Genomic DNA, 16,632 nt, shown 5'->3' on the forward strand with positions numbered 1-16,632 from the left:
AAAAAAAAAAAAAAAAAAAAAAAAAAGAATCACTTGTAAAGTGACTATTCCACAAATTATTCTCATAAATTCTTTTCTTTTCTATTCTAGTTTTTCTTACTAATTCTTTTCTATTCTCACAATTACTGCAGACCCACAGCCAGGGTCACCGTTTTGATAGCCATCAGGGAAATCAAAAGCACCTTGGTGGGAAAAGGTTCCACAGCGATCAGAGCAAGGACATTTCTTTGGAAATTTCTCTTTCAATCAACAAACATTTCCTGAGAACCTTTATATGCAAAATACCATAGGAGATGTGGAAAGTATTGGCTGGGGCAGGGTTTCTGCTGAGTTATAATCAGGATGCATGTGAAACTGGGAATGCAAAGCAAGTGCTGAACAGAGAAGAATGCCCTAATTGTATTAACCAGCTTTCAATTACTTACAAATTGGTCTTCACCCCTTGGTAGCTCATCCCCTCAGATAAAAAGCCCCAAATCCTCAGAAGCCTTCTTAGAGGCAGGGGGAATGTTTCTAGAATCCTGGGGAATCTAGATTCCAATTAACTTTTTCACTAATTACAGGGCAACTTTAAGAGAGTCAATCTTTTTTTTTTCCAAAAGGTTGGGAAGAAAGGCCAAACAATAAATGAAATGAATTTCCGGTATGAAGTGTTTAGAAGTCTCACAGTGCAGTCCCTCCCAAACCCAGGTGACACACCCAAGAGAGGAGGTAGGAGACACAGCAAAATGCCAACCCAGAAGGGAATGACGGCACCCTGCAGCCAGGGTCCTCTGCTGGAGGTGACCCTCCCAGGTCACAGTACCTGCGATGGGCAGGGGACAGGATGTAAAGCCACGTGGGGAGCCTTTTTGGATCAGCAGAGTTGCAGGTTTCTGGTGCCACCAAGGGGCTGCCCTTCCTCCTCCAACTCTGCCATAATCCCCAGGGGATGTGACTCTCATATGTAGCCAGGCTGCAATGTGAACTGCATCTGGGAAGTTACATTTCCTTGCATTAGGCTTCAAAGGGGAGAGGGGAGAAAGCAAGAGTGGAAGAGATGGCACATACCAGGGGCTGTGGTCCTTCATGTCCACTGCAGCTCTACTGGCCCTTGAGGGCCAGGTCACAGGAGCCGAAGGTACCCCCTCTGTGGAGTAGAGTGCTGCATGTAAAATCCCAAAGGGTAAGGGCTGTGAGAGATTTGCCTGTCCCTGACCTCAATGCAGCTAAAGATGAATGAACAGGGCAAATCCGGGGCCTGGGAAAACTGTCATAGAAGTGGGGAGGGCACGGACTGTTCAGAAGACTCAGAGAAAGGGGGAAAGGCTGAAAATGTTTCACATGGGTGAACTTGCATATCAGTTTTCAGGGAAAATTAGACAGCTGTTTGGGTTATTAGAAAGATAAAGATTTGCTTTTTGTGAAACACAGCCTAAAAAGAAAACAGGCAAAATTAGGGAAATAATGAAGGCTCACAAGGACCCCAGAGAGGACAGAGCAGAAGCCAGACCCACACTGGAAGCAGGAGGGAGAAGAAATGACGACCAAAGAGAAGACAGACATGACTAGAAAGAAAACTCTTGTCCTCTGCTCATGGAAATATCAACTGGTAAGGCTGCTTTGTAAAATAACTGGTAAATAACTAATGAAGTTGAACATGAGCACAAGTCATGGCCCAAGAGAAATCCTCTCATGTGTTAATTCTGGAAAAACTCTTGTACCTATGTTCTCAGAAACATGAATGATTGAGGCAAATTACTGCAAACAACAAAGGAACAGGGAGTCAATGAAATGGCCAAGCAGGGGATTACAGACAGCAGTGACAGCCATGAATACAGCCACATGCGTCAACACACACAAAATCACAGTGTTGAATAAAAGAAGCAGTACAAAGACAGACGCACAAGGTTCTGTCTTCTTTGCGTCATATTCAAACCCAGGCCTAGTGCTGATCCACTTCCTGGCTTAGGTGGTAGCTGGTGGGTCTCTGTTTTATTATGATTCTTTAAACTATACACAAGTGCTTTTGAAGATTTTTTAATTTAGGTTATTTACACACACGTGCACTGTGATAAAACCCAGTAAACCACCCAACTCAGACAGAAAGAAGGCATCGTGACATGGAAGAAAAACTCTAAAAACTTTCCAAACAGAGGAAAACGTAGGAGTTAAAATGAGTTTAAAGTAGAGTATCTAGATACAAGGTGAATACCCAAAAATCAATAGCCTTCTTATACACAAATAACAGACACACGGAGAGAGAAATAAGGGGGAAAATTCCTTTTACAATAGCATCCAAAAAAATGAAGTATCTAGGAATCAATCTAACAAAAGAAACAAAAGATCTCTACACTGAAAACTACAGCACTCTGAAAAAAGAAATTGAAGAGGCTATAAAAAAATGGAAAGATATCCCCTGCTCCTGGGTAGGAAGAATCAACATAGTGAAAATGGCCATACTACCAAAACTGCTATATACATTCAATGCAATGCCAATTGAAACTCCAACACTATATTTCACAGAACTAGAAAAAAAATCCAAAAATTCATTTGGAACCATAAGAGACCTAGAATAGCAAAAGCCATTTTAGGCAACAGACACATGGCACCAGGTGTAACAATTCCCAATTTGAAACTATACTACAAAGCCACTGTGATAAAAACAGCATGGTACTGACAAAGAAATAGGCCTGAGGATCAGTGGAACAGACTGGAAGACACAAAAACAAACGCAGATGTACTCAGCTACCTCATCTTTGACAAAGGAGATGACCATCCTCAGTGGAGGAAAGATAGCCTCTTTAATAAATGGTGTTGGAAAAACTGGATGTCAACCTGCCACAGATTAAAATTAGACCCTTATCTTTCACCATGCACTAAATTAAAATCCAAATGGATTAAAGATCTAAATATTAAAACAGAAACATTAAACTTGCTGGAAGGTAAGTTAGGCAGAACTCTGGAAGACATTGGTATAGGAAAAGACTTTATGAACAAATCCTCAGTAGCACGGGAACTAGCAGAAAGAATCAACAACTGGGATCTCATCTTACTAAAAAGCTTCTGTACTTCAAAAGAAACCATTAGCAGAACTAAGAGACAATCTACAATGTGGGAAAAAATTTTTACCAGCTGTACCTCAGACAAAGGACTATTATCAAGGATATATAAAGAACTCAAAACAATCAGTCCCCCCAAATATAAAGACCCGATCCAAAAATGGGCATCCGAAATGAACAGACATTTCTCATACAAAGAAGTAAAAGCAGCAAGAAAATATATGAAAAAATGTTCCACATCACTGGTCATTCGAGAGATGCAGATGAAAACAACACTGAGATTCCACCTCACCCCACAAAGAATGGCTGCTATCAAGAAATCACACAATAACAAATGTTGGCGGGGTTGTGGGGAGAAAGGAACCCTCCTCCATTGTTGGTGGGAGTGCAGACTAGTGCAACCACTATGGAAATCAATATGGAGATACCTCAAAGAGCTTGGACTGGAGGTTCCATTTGACCCAGCCATCCCTCTGTTGGGTATCTTTCCAAGAGAACTAAAAGAATCATATCACAGAGAAGTATGTGCACCCATGTTTATAGCGGCACAGTTTGTAATAGCTAAATCTTGGAAACAACCTATTTGCCCATCCGTTGGAAACTGGATAAAGAAGTTGTGGTTTTTCTATAAAATGGAATATTACTCAGCCATAAAGAACGAGAAAATAGATTCATTCATAGGAAAATGGATACATATTGAAGATATACTCCTAAGTGAAATAAATAAGTCACACATGTGTAAATACTGAATAGTTTCCCTGGTGTAAATAATCTGCAACAATGCATAAGATTCTAATAAGATTACTGACATTTAGAAATGGGAAGAAAGGAGCTAAATGTGTAGGGAAGGTGGGATGGGTAGGGGAAGAGTAAAAAGGGAAAAGAAAAAAATGCGAGAGAATGAAAAGATGAAAATAAAGTGTTTGTAGATGGGGAGGGGAGGAGGGAGTGAAGGGAGGGCAGAGGTAAGGGGAAAAAATGAGAATCAAGACCTGTCATGTAGAGGTACAAGATCCCAACAATGAATGTAACTGTACTGTATCCCTAAAATGTACCAATAAACTCAATTAAAGCTGGAAAAAAAATGAGTTTAAAAACAAAGAGAAAAAGAAAAAACAAACGAAAAGACAAAAAAATATATGTTTAAAGGAGATAGTGATTATAGAAGATAGAAATGGAAACATAACTTTCAAAGTAGTAAGAAATCAGAAAGCTGGGAACAAAGCAAAAAGCAAAAACATAATTGAAAAGCTCTGCTGGGTCAAATATCCAAATGCTGTATGATTGTTCTAGACAAAGGTTAATGAAAATGCCATAGGCATAGCCAGACAAAATTTTAAATTTCTGAATATTGAAAAACCCCAACAGGTTATTTAAGGGGGAATAAAAACTACATGTCTGCTGTTGTCTTTAAAACCACATAGCGGTGTGCGCTAGGTCTCATCCTGCCTTCTCCTCCTCTCCACCATGACTGCATGGCTCCTTCTGTTGTCCTCTGTGCTGTTCCCTCGACAGCACAGCTCTCCCTGGGGAGCCTGATCTAACCAGCCCATGAAGGGCCGCCTCCTTCTCTTTCCTCTTTCTTTAAATCTTGAGCACATGTCAGAGTTTATTACTTTGCCAGCAAGGAAACCAGGCAGGTAGTTAGAGTGCCAGCCCACTGAGGGAAGGGAAATGGGCAGGGTGTGTCTACAGGTAGGAGATGCAGTGTTGGCGTAAGCAGCTAGTTAGTAAAAGGCAAGCAGCTAATTAGGTGAATGGTGTAGTTTGGTGTGGTCACAAAAGTGACATTTTCATGATAGTCAGGACAGAATAAATCAGAGATGAGGTACTTAGAAGTACCAACAAGGATTCAAAAATAAAAAACAGGGCTGGGGGTATAGCTCAGTATAGCTCAGTGGTACAGTGATTGCCTAGTGCGCTCCTGGGTTTCATGCCCAGTACACCAAAAAGAAAAGTAAAAGAAAAACAAACTAAAAGAAAAATAAAAAACAATCGATAAGAAGCAAATGATAAGGAAATATCTGTGGCCATGAATGGGAATGACAAGGCATATTGCTTTAAGAAATGACTAGCATATAGCTCAATTGAGTTTTACAATCCATTAATAATATGTCATTTTTAGAAAACAAAATGATTCCTTCTGTTCTTTTTCAAACTTGCCGACTCTTTTTTTCCAAAGGCCCTGTTTGTTCAATTTGATTTCTATTCCTTCTCTTATACCTTTTAATCAATCAATTAAAAACCCTTTATCTAAAGTCTCTTTCATAGTTTTGCTATTATCTCACAATTCCTGGGTACCAGTTCCCCTAATTGTTTCATTCACCAACTCTCCCTGATGGTAGTTATTTTCTTCATGTGGTTGGTAGGTAAAAGGGGAAAACCACAGAACGGGAATGGGAAAGCTTATGTCCAATTGTATGATCAGTCAAGTTTGTTTTTTGTATAAAGGTAACATTCATCAGATAGCAAAGGACTCAAAAAACTACTTATGTGTCCTTATTCTTAGAAATTGCATCAAATCATACACCAGTTAATTATGAGATAAATAAAAATAATAATTTAAAAGCGTGTAAGAGGCCAGGTATGGTACCACATGCCTATAATCCCAGCACTCTGGAGGCTGAAGCAGGAGGATCACCATGAATTTGAGGCCAGGCTGAACTGCAGAGTAAGACCTGTCTCAAAAAGCAGCAAAAACACCAATGTTTATTTTCTCCTTCTAGGAATCTATTCTGAGGCTGTAATGTGAAATGTAAGCCAAGAAGATGGGGGTACAGTTCCATCAAAGAGTGTTTGCCTACCATGTATGAGTACCTGGGTTCAATCCTAAAAATGTCGGCAAAGACCAGTTACTATTAAGAGAAGGAAACGAAAACAACTTGCGTCTTAAATTAGAAGAATATGCATATGGAAGAGTTCTTGATGACAATGGGAAAAATGTATGATGTCATGTTAATTGTTTTTTTGGTACCAGGGATTGAACTCAGGACCTTGTGCTTGTGAGGCAGGTGGCAGAACCACTGAGCTAAATCCCTGGGTCTTGATGTAATGTTAATTTTGAAACAGAGGGTCGATAATATAAAGTAAAACGGCACAGAAAAAGGTTGGAATTAAATATGCTAAAATGTTAATTGTTAAATGTTAATGTTGTCTCTGGATATTAGGATTATAGGGAGGATTTATTTATTTTTTCTGAGAACTTTCCACATACTGTAAATGCTTCTCAAGGATCTGTATTGATTTTAAAATCAGAAGATGTTAAAATGCATACATTCAAAAAAGGAAACTTTTAAGGGTAGCAATAGACAAGAACTTAAGATATCTGAGCAATATTAAATACGAAAAATAAAATACTGTGTTCTGACAGACATCAGTCTATGATTTATTCCCAATGCAGAAGTCTCAGTACTCTTTAAAATGAAGGAGTTGGGTCAGCCACTCCTCACTGAGAACCCCCAAGGGCTCCTTATTTCACTGAGTAAAAGACCCGAAGTGCTCACAATGGTCTGCAAGGGTGACCACGCTCTGATCTCCCTCACATCTCTGATCATCCCCAACCTAGATGCTGCTCCAGTCCTGTTGGTTTTTTTTTTTTGGTACTGGGGATGGAACTTGGGTCCTTGCGCTTGTGAGGCAGGCATAGGAACCACTGAGCTAAATCCTAGGCCCTCAGCCCTGTTGGTCCTTTCACTGTTCCTCAAACCTATCAAGCACACAACTGCCTCAGGGCCTTTGCATTTCCTATATCCCCCACTTGGAATGCTTTCTCTCCACATAGCTACATAGAGTGCTTCGGATCTCTGCTCAAATGTCATGTTATCAATGAGCTTCTCCCTGACCCTCACATAAAACAGCCCCTACTCCACTGATCCCATAACCCTCCTCCCCTTGGTCCTGAGCTCTTTATTACCATCTGTGAGGTGGCAGAACTTATTTTCTGTGTTTGTGGTCTCTCTCTCATTGGAAGAGCTATTTTACCTGGGACACAGATGTCCCATAATATGTGCTGAATGTCCGAAGGAATGAAGGCATTAGATTGCAAACTCCATAAGAGCAGGGGGACCAAGGCTCACATTGCTGCATCATCCAGGTGCATAAAACAAGCAGCAGTGCCAAGCTGACAGCCCAGGAACATTTCACCCAGCGCTCAACTCCCTCCAGAAAAACTACTTCCAATTACAGCCAGAGATGATGGAAGTGAAGCACCGAAAGGAAAGGAAGATAAGAGTGCTTGGGCAGAGCAGTGCAAGAGTTTCCATCAGAAAACTCAGGTTCTTCCATTAGGATTTGGCTTTCGCTGCAGAACAGAATTTCACGTTCTTATCAAGGTCTTAGGCCTGACTACACGCGGTGCTGAAAATCTGACATTTTAAATGCACTTTGTATTTAGCTCTCTCTTTGTTATGATTAGGTATTTTTCTAAGGAAAAAAAAAAGGCACTAGGAAGCCAGTTACCCTGTCCCTGTCCCACCCCACAAGCAGACAGGACACTCTAGCACCTGGGTGTGGAACCCACAGACCCATAAGCACAAGCGTGGCTGTTCATGACCCCATCCACACAGGCACATCCCGTACAGTGCCTGGTACTGCAGAGGGGACATTTCTGACCTTGTTACGTTTCATCGGCTTCTAGAAATTCAAGGATAAATTGATAGCATAACGCAAAGCTTCATAGTTTTTGCCTTAGGAAAGATAAGAAAATTCATCCTTAGCTATTTTGGACTTTTCTGGGCACTGGAGTGCTCTGGCGATTAGGAGGGGCTGGGGGGAGGGCTCCCTGCAGGGGGCAACCCTGCACTATTACAGCGTCAGGAGGTAACTCGTGATGAGGCTGGACAGGGCAGCGGCCTCAGCAGCCCTCTGCAGAACAATTAAGTTTGTGAAATTTGCCTTCCCTTCTGACAGCTCCTTGACCTCTGACCTCCCATCCATCCTGCTAAGGCACCTCCCCCATGTTTGAGACAGTGTTTCAAGGTATTTCATTCCTTGTGGACATGGGGTATCTGCATCTTAAAAGGGGTTCCCTGGACACCAGAAGGGCCTCAGAGTCAAAAGGGAGCTTTCTGGCAGGGCTGGGAGGGCGCTCTAATATTTAAGGAGTGCCAGATATTTTGCACACTTTAATGAGCTCGCTGAATTCTCACAGCAGCTTGGAGAAGTGGGCATCATCACTGCCATTTGGGGAAGAGGAGTCACGAGCCTCCAAGTAAGACTGAATGCTAGTTCACACTTCGAGGCCTGCTTGCTATCTCTTTCTTCCACACACAGAGCAGTGAAAGATGGAAATATTTTAAAAACAGTGACAGGAAGTAAACGTATTTGTGTTCAAAATCGATATATATCTCAGTGGACCAGAAATTCAAATGCTTATTATTTTGAGGGACCAAAGGCTACCTACAGAGATCTGGGCCCAAAGACAGGTAGAGGCAGGTGGGAGATTGGTCTTTCAAGGATACAGGAATTTAAAGCATCCCATGGGAGGCGAGACCAGAGCCAAGACACTCTTGGGGCTGGTAAGGGAGTTTCCTACCTGGAAACACTGGGGACCGCTGAAGGCCAGAGTGCAGGTAAGAAAGCGGGTGGGCAGCTGCACAGACAGCAGACTGCAGCACTCTGAAATAATCCCATTATCCCTGTGAACGCCTGGCCCTGCCCCAGGGGACCCAGGACCTCCACGGAGGGGGCCACACAGCAAGGAAAGCAGTTGGGAGTTACACAAGATGGATCGAGAGGCTTTAAATGTGTGGTTTCCGGAAGAAAAAAGGTGGAACGGCAGAAGAGTAATATTCGAGGATGTTAGGGCTGAGGGTTTTCCAGAACTGACAACATTTTATAGATCCTCAGATGAAAAGCACCACCATGGAAAGATAAATCTGTATCTGGAAAGCTAGGGGCTGCTTCTCTTGCACAGTACCTTCTGTCCCCATGGCCCTCCCGAGAAGCCACAAATCTTTTCCTGCTGTTTGGCTCCATTCTGATCTTGCTGCAGCCAAGAAGGCCCTGGGCTTGCAGTAGGGAAACAGGTCCAGGCTCCACCCCACCCAGTCTGCTACTACCCAGAGTCCTCAGTGACCCTGAATCTCCTCTTCTACGAGGTCGGAACTGGAGTGACAGAACGCAGCACCAGGAGGGTTCTGAGGGGTGGCAGCATCACAGCCAAGCCATGGCTGCGCATGGTCTCCAGCCCCATACCCCACCAGGTCAGGGTCCCCAGTCACTTAGCCTCTTGAGTTGCCATTTCTCCACCAAGAAAAGGGGCTAAGAACAGTATCCACCTGTGGGGTTATGTAAGGAGGAAGGAGATTCATAGATGTAAGGAACTAAGCACAGTATGAAGAGCTCAGCAAACACTTGACTCAGGGGAGCTATCACTTTACCAACAGCCCCTCCACATGCACACCCACTCAGTGTCAGGGGCTGCCCACCCAGACCACAGGCCTCACAGGCAGAGAACCAGGCCTTCTACCACCCCTGCCCAGGGAAGATAACCAAACCAGCGGATTGTCCCTCCCACCCTTCTGGGACCCCCCAGGGTGGTCCCTCTGTGACCTCCAGAGAAGCCCCTGCCAGGAACCGTCCCCCACTCCGTAACAATCAGGCCCAGACCCCGCCCAGCCCACCCTCCCTGGCGCAGGGGCCCCTACCTCTCTTTGCTCACTGCAGATCTTACACAGCCACAGGGGCCGCTTCTGGCCCGAAGAGGCCTCGATCCCACATTTGGTGCAGACTTTCTGCGAGAGAGAGGGGCACACAAGTGTCAATACTTCCTTCTAGGCTGAGGGGCTGGAACAACTGTAACTAAGGGTCATCTCTGCAACTTCCAAGGGATGGATGGCTTTTGCTTCAAGCTATGAGGACAGATCACCCATCCAGCAAGCTTTGGTGCCGTCCACTGTGCCCCATCCATGGATCTCCATGCCATAAGATTCCACCCCCATAATTAAGTTCTGTTAGGACCACATCCAAAAAATAAGCTCGCTGACAGTCACAGCTGCATCATTTTCAGCTGCAAAGAACTGGAAATAACTCAAACACCCGATACCCGGGGAAGATACAGGCAAACAGAATGTGATACGGTCTTCATCTGACAGATTGTGTGGCTACCTGGAAATCAGAGCAAGACATACCGTCCTCGGTGTACTCCTCCATCGCCACAAAAATGACTCACACGTGGGTGAGACTGGTTAGAAGATGCTGCAGTGTTTGGAAATCCCAGTGAAAGCCTGAACATGTGCTTCATGCCAAGCCCCCTCCCTTAATGATCCCAGGACCCAAATCCTGGAGCACGGGGCCCATTCCTCAGGTGTGGAATCTGTGGTGTGTAAGAGTTTGAGAATTTTGCTCAAGATCATTATGGCCAGTAAGGATGAGGTTCAGGATTGACTTTGGAGCAATTATATTAAATCCTCTGGACCCATCCTCTCTGGACTCTGGGAAAACCCAGAGTCTCAGTTTTTCCTTCTGCAGAGTTGTTTAAGCTCATAACTTCTAAGTACATATTTTGCTTCCCCTAAAGGCACAGCAACAAGCCACGGTGAGGAAGGCCAGGATAAACACACTGAAAGCAGAGGTGGATTTGTTGGGGCTGAGACTGGTTCCAGGCCCACTAGGGGCCTATGATTCAGCAATGGCAAAGCAGCTTCTCTTCAGGGGCTCAGAGCTCTCCAGTCACCCTGCAGGGGCGGGGCTCTCTCCAGCCCCCTGCTGAGGGAGGGCTGGATCTGTTGCTTGGCCTTTTCCGCAGGCTGCCAACTGAGCAAGAAGCACACCTCTCCACGGAGAGGAAAATGTCACCAACTTGGCTTCCTAAAGCATGTGTCATCAGCCTGATTGGGTAGTTGAGCCCAGCGCTGCAGGAAGGAGGGAGCCAGTGTTCACAGAAAGGAGTCTATCACACATTTGTAGGGGTACAGGCTGGCTGCCACCCAAGGTTCAGGTGCGAGAAATGTCACTTCTCTTTTATTTCGACAAATAAAATGGACTCCTCTGTAGGCTCCTGACCATCTGGGCTGGCAGGAAAGTCCCTCACAGACTCCAGTCATCATAGGGGCCCCGCTCCAGCTCTCAGGAAGCCCTAGAGTAGGTGTCCCACACACCTGGGGAGGGTCTCCTAGGCACTGTGCATGCTGTCCACTGCTGTCTGCTTGCCCTCCCAGCTCTCATGGTCCCAGGAAGTGGGAGGTGGGGGGAGGTACCTCTGTATAAGTTCTAGGTTTGGGAACTCTTTTACGTTTGTTTTTTGGAGTTCTGGGCTGAGTCTTGTATACTCTAGGAAAGTGCTCTACCACTGAGTTACCTCCCAGCCATTTTAAATTTTAATTTAATTTTTTTTTTTTTTTTGGTACCGGGGATTGAACTTGGGTCCTTGCGCTTGCAAGGCAGGCTACCGAACCGCTGAGCTAAATCCCTGGCCTAAAATTTAATTTTAATTAATTAAGTTGGGTGGATTTTTGAGATTGGGTCTTACTTACTATGTAGTTCAGGCTGCCCTTGAACACACTATGTAGTCCACACTGGCCTTGAACTCGTGGTAATCCTCCTGCTTCAGCCTCCAGAGTGGTGAGATTACAGGCATGCACCACCACATTCAACCTAACCTTTTTTAAGTTACTTTTTTTTTTTTTTGGTACCAGGGATCAAACTCAGAACCTTGCGGCTGCAAGACAGGTGGCAGAATCACTGAGCTAAATCCCTGGCCCCTGATTTTTTTTTTTTTTTTTTTTTTTTTTGAGGCAGGATCTAAATTGCCCAGGCTGGACTTGAACTTTTGATCCTGCCTCAGTCTTCCAAGTAGTTGAGATTACAAGGTACACATCACCATACCTGGCTCAAGGGTTTAGGATCTTTGCCAGGGTAGGAGTGAGCCTCACCAGGGACCAGCAGCCTAGTTCCTTAAGGCACTATATTTGACCTTCTTCTCAAAGCCATCCTCCTTAACCCCTCACACCACCCAACCCTAACCCTCCTACCTCTAGGGGAGGATCTCTATCAACCCACAACTGGAGCTTCAAGACCCACACCATGGGAGAGGAAGGAGATGCTGACAGAGGCTGGCTTTGTCTTCCTTGATAATTCCTGCTGTCCCCTCTATACATGTTGTGAGTGTGAAAACGTGTACAGTCTTCATGGAGGCCAGATTTTCCTGCTGTATTCTTTACACACTTATGAGGTTCACAGATAGCTCACCCTAAAGCACACAGAGCAGTTTCCCCTCCCAAGGCTGTTGAATGTCCTGAAAATCAGGTGGGAATAAAACACCAAACTATCATTTGTGATGTGTTATGTGTACCAGGGACAACACCCTGGCCACAGGTATGAAGGAGGTGGATGTTACAATTCCCACTGTACATTCAAATGGAGAAAGGGAGGTGCAAAGATGTTACAGACTTCCCGAGTCTCAGCTAGTCAGTAACAGAGCAGGATCTTCCAGAGTTCATGACGGTGACTACACCTCTTCCCCCAGGTAGTGCCCACACAATTCCAGGGAGCTGGTTCTACTCTGATAGCTGGTGGCTCACAAATGCCTGGGCAGAGAAAGGGACATAAGATGACTCTGGGGCAAGGTTTTACTATGGATGCAGGTATAGTGGGGACCTGCTCACCTGCTTCCGAATATAGTTCTAGGCCAGAGTCTGGCTCTGTCCTGAGCTATCTCTTGAGAGGGAAGAGAGGGCTTTCTAGCCACAGACAGGAAGCCTAGGCCCAGCGGCCTCTGCTGACACTCTGCAGGCTTCCCCCCAGCCTGCTGAACACCAAGCCGGGGAAGTCTCAGTCAGCTCGGTCTGCCATAACAAGAATGCCTTAGACTTAAGGTGGCAGCGTGGCCGAGTTCTGGGGAGGGCCCTCCTCCTGGTCTCTTCTTTTGTAAAAGCACCAGACCCATCATGGCACCATTATCTCTCAAAGGTCTCATTTCCAAATATCATCTCTCTGGGGGTGAGGGCTTCAATACATGGATTTTTGGGTGCAGGGTGTGGGAGGGTAAACATTCAGTCCATAGCATCCCTGCACCAGAATGGGCTTTTGCATGTTGAGAGCCCTAGAAATAGATGATCATCTCCTCTACTCTGGAGTCACTTAGGGTTCCCAGTCTTCTTGGGTGCTCCAACCCTCACCACCCTGAATGGTCACCAATGTCATGTTCCTGAAACACTGTTCTCAACCCATGCAGAGGCAGTGGGCACTATGCTAAGGCACAGGCTTTGGAGGAAGAGGCCTGAGTGGACCCCGGGGCAAGCTGTTCAGAGCCTGTCCAAACAAGAGGTTCTCATCTGTAAAACTGGATAATATTTATCCTCTAGGGTTGCTGTGAAGATTAACTAAGATACTCATGAAAAGCAACCTGCACATAATAAGTAAATACCACTCACTGTTATTAGTGATACCCCGGCAGCCTGGTCCAAAACCTTGCCCAGTTCTTCTCTAGGCTAATGTAATAGCCAGAAGCCACAGGTAGTTATTTAAAGTGAAATTAGGGGCTGGGAGACAGCTCAGTGGCAAAGCACTTGCCTAACATGTTCAAGGCCTCAGGTTCAATCCTCAGCAGCACAAAAAAGTTTAGTTACAATTCAATAAATAAAACAGATTCTCTCTCACGCTAAAGTCATAGCAGGTACACAACTGCCACATCTGAAGGGTGGTGATTATATGCAACAATACAGAAAAATGGCATTTGTATCATCACTAGAAGTTCTTCAGGGTACACCAGGCTGCAAGGGCCACTCTTCAGACTCAGTGTGTACAGCTGACCTCAACTGTCTGTTCCCAGGGCTCCCCATGACACCCCACTTTCAATCAGATAAATGTGCTCTCCTGTTTCCCTGCGCCAGCCTGACTCCTGTGTCTACCCCCCATTTACCAATCCACTTAACCATCTCCTGTGGGGCACCCTGTGGAGCACAGCCTTGGGAGACCTGGGCCTCACTGTGTACCCAGCAACACACCACAGCTCACTGAGGCTGCCAAGGAGAAGGGGTGCTGGGCTACTCGGCAGGAGTGACAAGCAAGCAGGGTTTGAAGGATGAGTGTGCACATGCCTTTGGTAAATACCGTCTGCCTGATTAAGCATCTGTGCAGTTAGGGGCAGGAGGGGAAACGCAGAGAGTGTGCAGGAATAGCATCCTGTACTCCACCCACAGACCTGGCTCAGTTACTCAGCCTAGGGACAGGAACAACACGGTCGGTCACTGGTCAGTTCCAGTCCGAGGCAGAGGGTGGGGAGAAGGGATGGGTGGCCTGGCCCTGCTGGTGTGGGGAAGCCCTGCCTTCTCCAGCAGGGGGTTCTGTGCTGCCTGCTCCCCTGGAGGAGTAAGGGCTGTGCATGGCCAGGGGACAAAGCTGCTCACATTCCTTCTTGGGCAGAAAGGGGGTGTCAGTCAGGGCTTTCCCAGATGTCCCCTCCATACCTCACCCAGGTCACTATCACGGCTGGGAAGGTGACACGACAAGCCACACCCACTCCCACACATGCACTGCCCCACTGCCAGGCTACGGCCATCAGCAGTGGAACCCACGTCCGTTCCTGCTGTCTCTCCGTGCTCTTTGTGTGCCCACAGATACACTCTTGGGCTGGTCGGGGAACAGGGAGCTCCTAAGGAGCTAGGGTCAAAAAAAGACAACATGCTCCAGTTTGAGTAATACATAATTGCTGCTCTATTAAATCTCAGATCAATAAGAGAATAACGAGCCTTTTCCCCTCATGGGTTGTCTTTGTTCCCAGGTTCCAATACTGAAAACTAAGCAGCTGGTATTTTTTAAAGAAGGGTGAGTAAAAGAGGGAAAGCCTCTCTAGCATACACCAGCGGAGCCCCTCTGTCTCCTCTCCTCAATCCACACCATCACTACCAAGCCTGGCCAACACCATGGACTTACAGTTGTCCCTATCTCCATTTTGGCTGGCCTCCGATTGCTTCCTGTTACCAGCCCAGCTGATCTTTTCAAGACGCAAATCTAGCATTGCCATTTTTCCCACCCTGCCAGTTTAAAAGGCTCTGGGTGCTTCCTATTGTACGTATTTGGAAACCACTCCCTCTCATGTGGGTCATGATATCTATTCAGACTGGACCCTCTCTTCTCACAGGTCTCTCCTCTACTATCTCACTCTCCACTTTGAGCTCCAGCCATGCTGGCCTTCTTTCAGGATTGGGTCCCTTTTCTACTTCTGCCACAGGACCTTTGCATGCACTACAACTTCTGCCTGGAATGCTTCTGACCATGCTATCTCCTCATTAACCTCTGCATTCTTTAGACCTTAGCAAAAGTATTTCTTCAAGACAGTCTCCTCTAACTTCTCGCCTGGTTGTAACTATCATCCCCGGCTCCTGCCTCTTCTATGTCAAGGTTATAGTGTACCCTCAGCTCTGTGAAATGAGTCTACTGTCACATCCTCACCTGGCTGTCAGCTCCCAGAGGGTAGAGGCTGTGTCTGTTCCTGTTCCCAGTGCCTGGCACAATGACTGACTGAAGACAGAATAAGCCAATGAACAAATGGGAGGTACTTTTAGTATGGCAAATGAGAAGATGGGCTATGGTCCCTCCTGGAATATGCTGATCTTCCAGAGACACAAGACATGCCCTCGGCAGCATGAGGAGGGCACACTCATGTCCACACCAAACGGTGCTGACGAGCAGGATGATGGGATGCTGGATAGGAGAGAGCCACGCACGGGGTGGAGTTGGGTTGTACTGCTGGCCCGGGGCCCTCATTCTCAGGGCATGGGGTATGAACCCAGCTGGTCAGGCCACACAGGAAATGACCTGTGGCCCTTTGCAAAGGCTGATAGCAGGGATGTCTGCCCCATTTTCATGTGGCCACGCCTACCTGCTTCCCCATGGGTGCATCCCTCTACATGTGCAGATCCACATGTGTAAGATCTGACCAAGTGCCCTCCTTCAGCTCCTCCTAATCCAGACCTCAGCTGTGCCTTGACTCCCCGGATTCCCCCATCCCAGAACCTCCCCTTCTCAGGCCCCAGCCAAGAGCTGGAAAGCATGAAAGAGGCCTGCAAGGCCAGGAGCACTAAAGCTTAGGGACTCTGCAGCCTTGTGAGCCCTCAAGGCCTCAATGGGAGCCCTGACCCAGTCCACGCTGGTTCCCACCTAACTCAGTCACGCACTTCTCAAGACGCCACAGAAGAGAAGACGGGAGGGGCCTTAGTGCTACTGGGAGGGGAGGCAGAAAACCACCTACGAGCAGACCCTGCCATCTCACAGGAACAGCTGTCTGGAAGCATGTAGTAATTGGGCAAGCAGCCACATACACCTGGATGGGCTCACAGCTTTTACACACAGAAGGCCATGTTCATGATACTCTGTCAACCAAAAAATATGAAATTCCATTCAAACGTTCCACACAGGGAGACCCAAAAAATGTACACTGCTCTGCAGAAATGAACAGTGAAGATAGTTAATTTGTTTATTTACCATTAGGTTTTTTTAGAGATGGAGTCTATGTTGTCCAGGCTGGCCTCAAACTCCTGATCCTCCTGCCTCAGCCTCAGCCTCCCAAGTGGCTGTGCACCATTATACCTAGTTTAAGATGGTTAATTTAAAAATATGTGGGGCCGGGGATTTAGCTCAGTGGTTCCAG

General features: G+C 46.1%; 1 protein-coding gene across 1 annotated transcript in view; it reads right to left on the reverse strand.

The window, feature by feature from the left end:
• Positions 1 to 16,632, reverse strand: part of Rph3al (rabphilin 3A like (without C2 domains)) — a 94,877-nt gene that overhangs the window by 44,001 nt on the left and 34,244 nt on the right. Inside the window, 1 exon segment of the mRNA XM_010642170.3 lies at positions 9,689 to 9,775. Within this exon segment, the coding sequence (XP_010640472.2) occupies positions 9,689 to 9,775 (87 nt within the window).

Source organism: Fukomys damarensis, unplaced genomic scaffold (genome assembly GCF_012274545.1).
Source record: "Fukomys damarensis isolate Sample0158 unplaced genomic scaffold, DMR_v1.0_HiC HiC_scaffold_13, whole genome shotgun sequence".
Classification (NCBI taxonomy): Eukaryota; Metazoa; Chordata; class Mammalia; order Rodentia; family Bathyergidae; genus Fukomys; species Fukomys damarensis.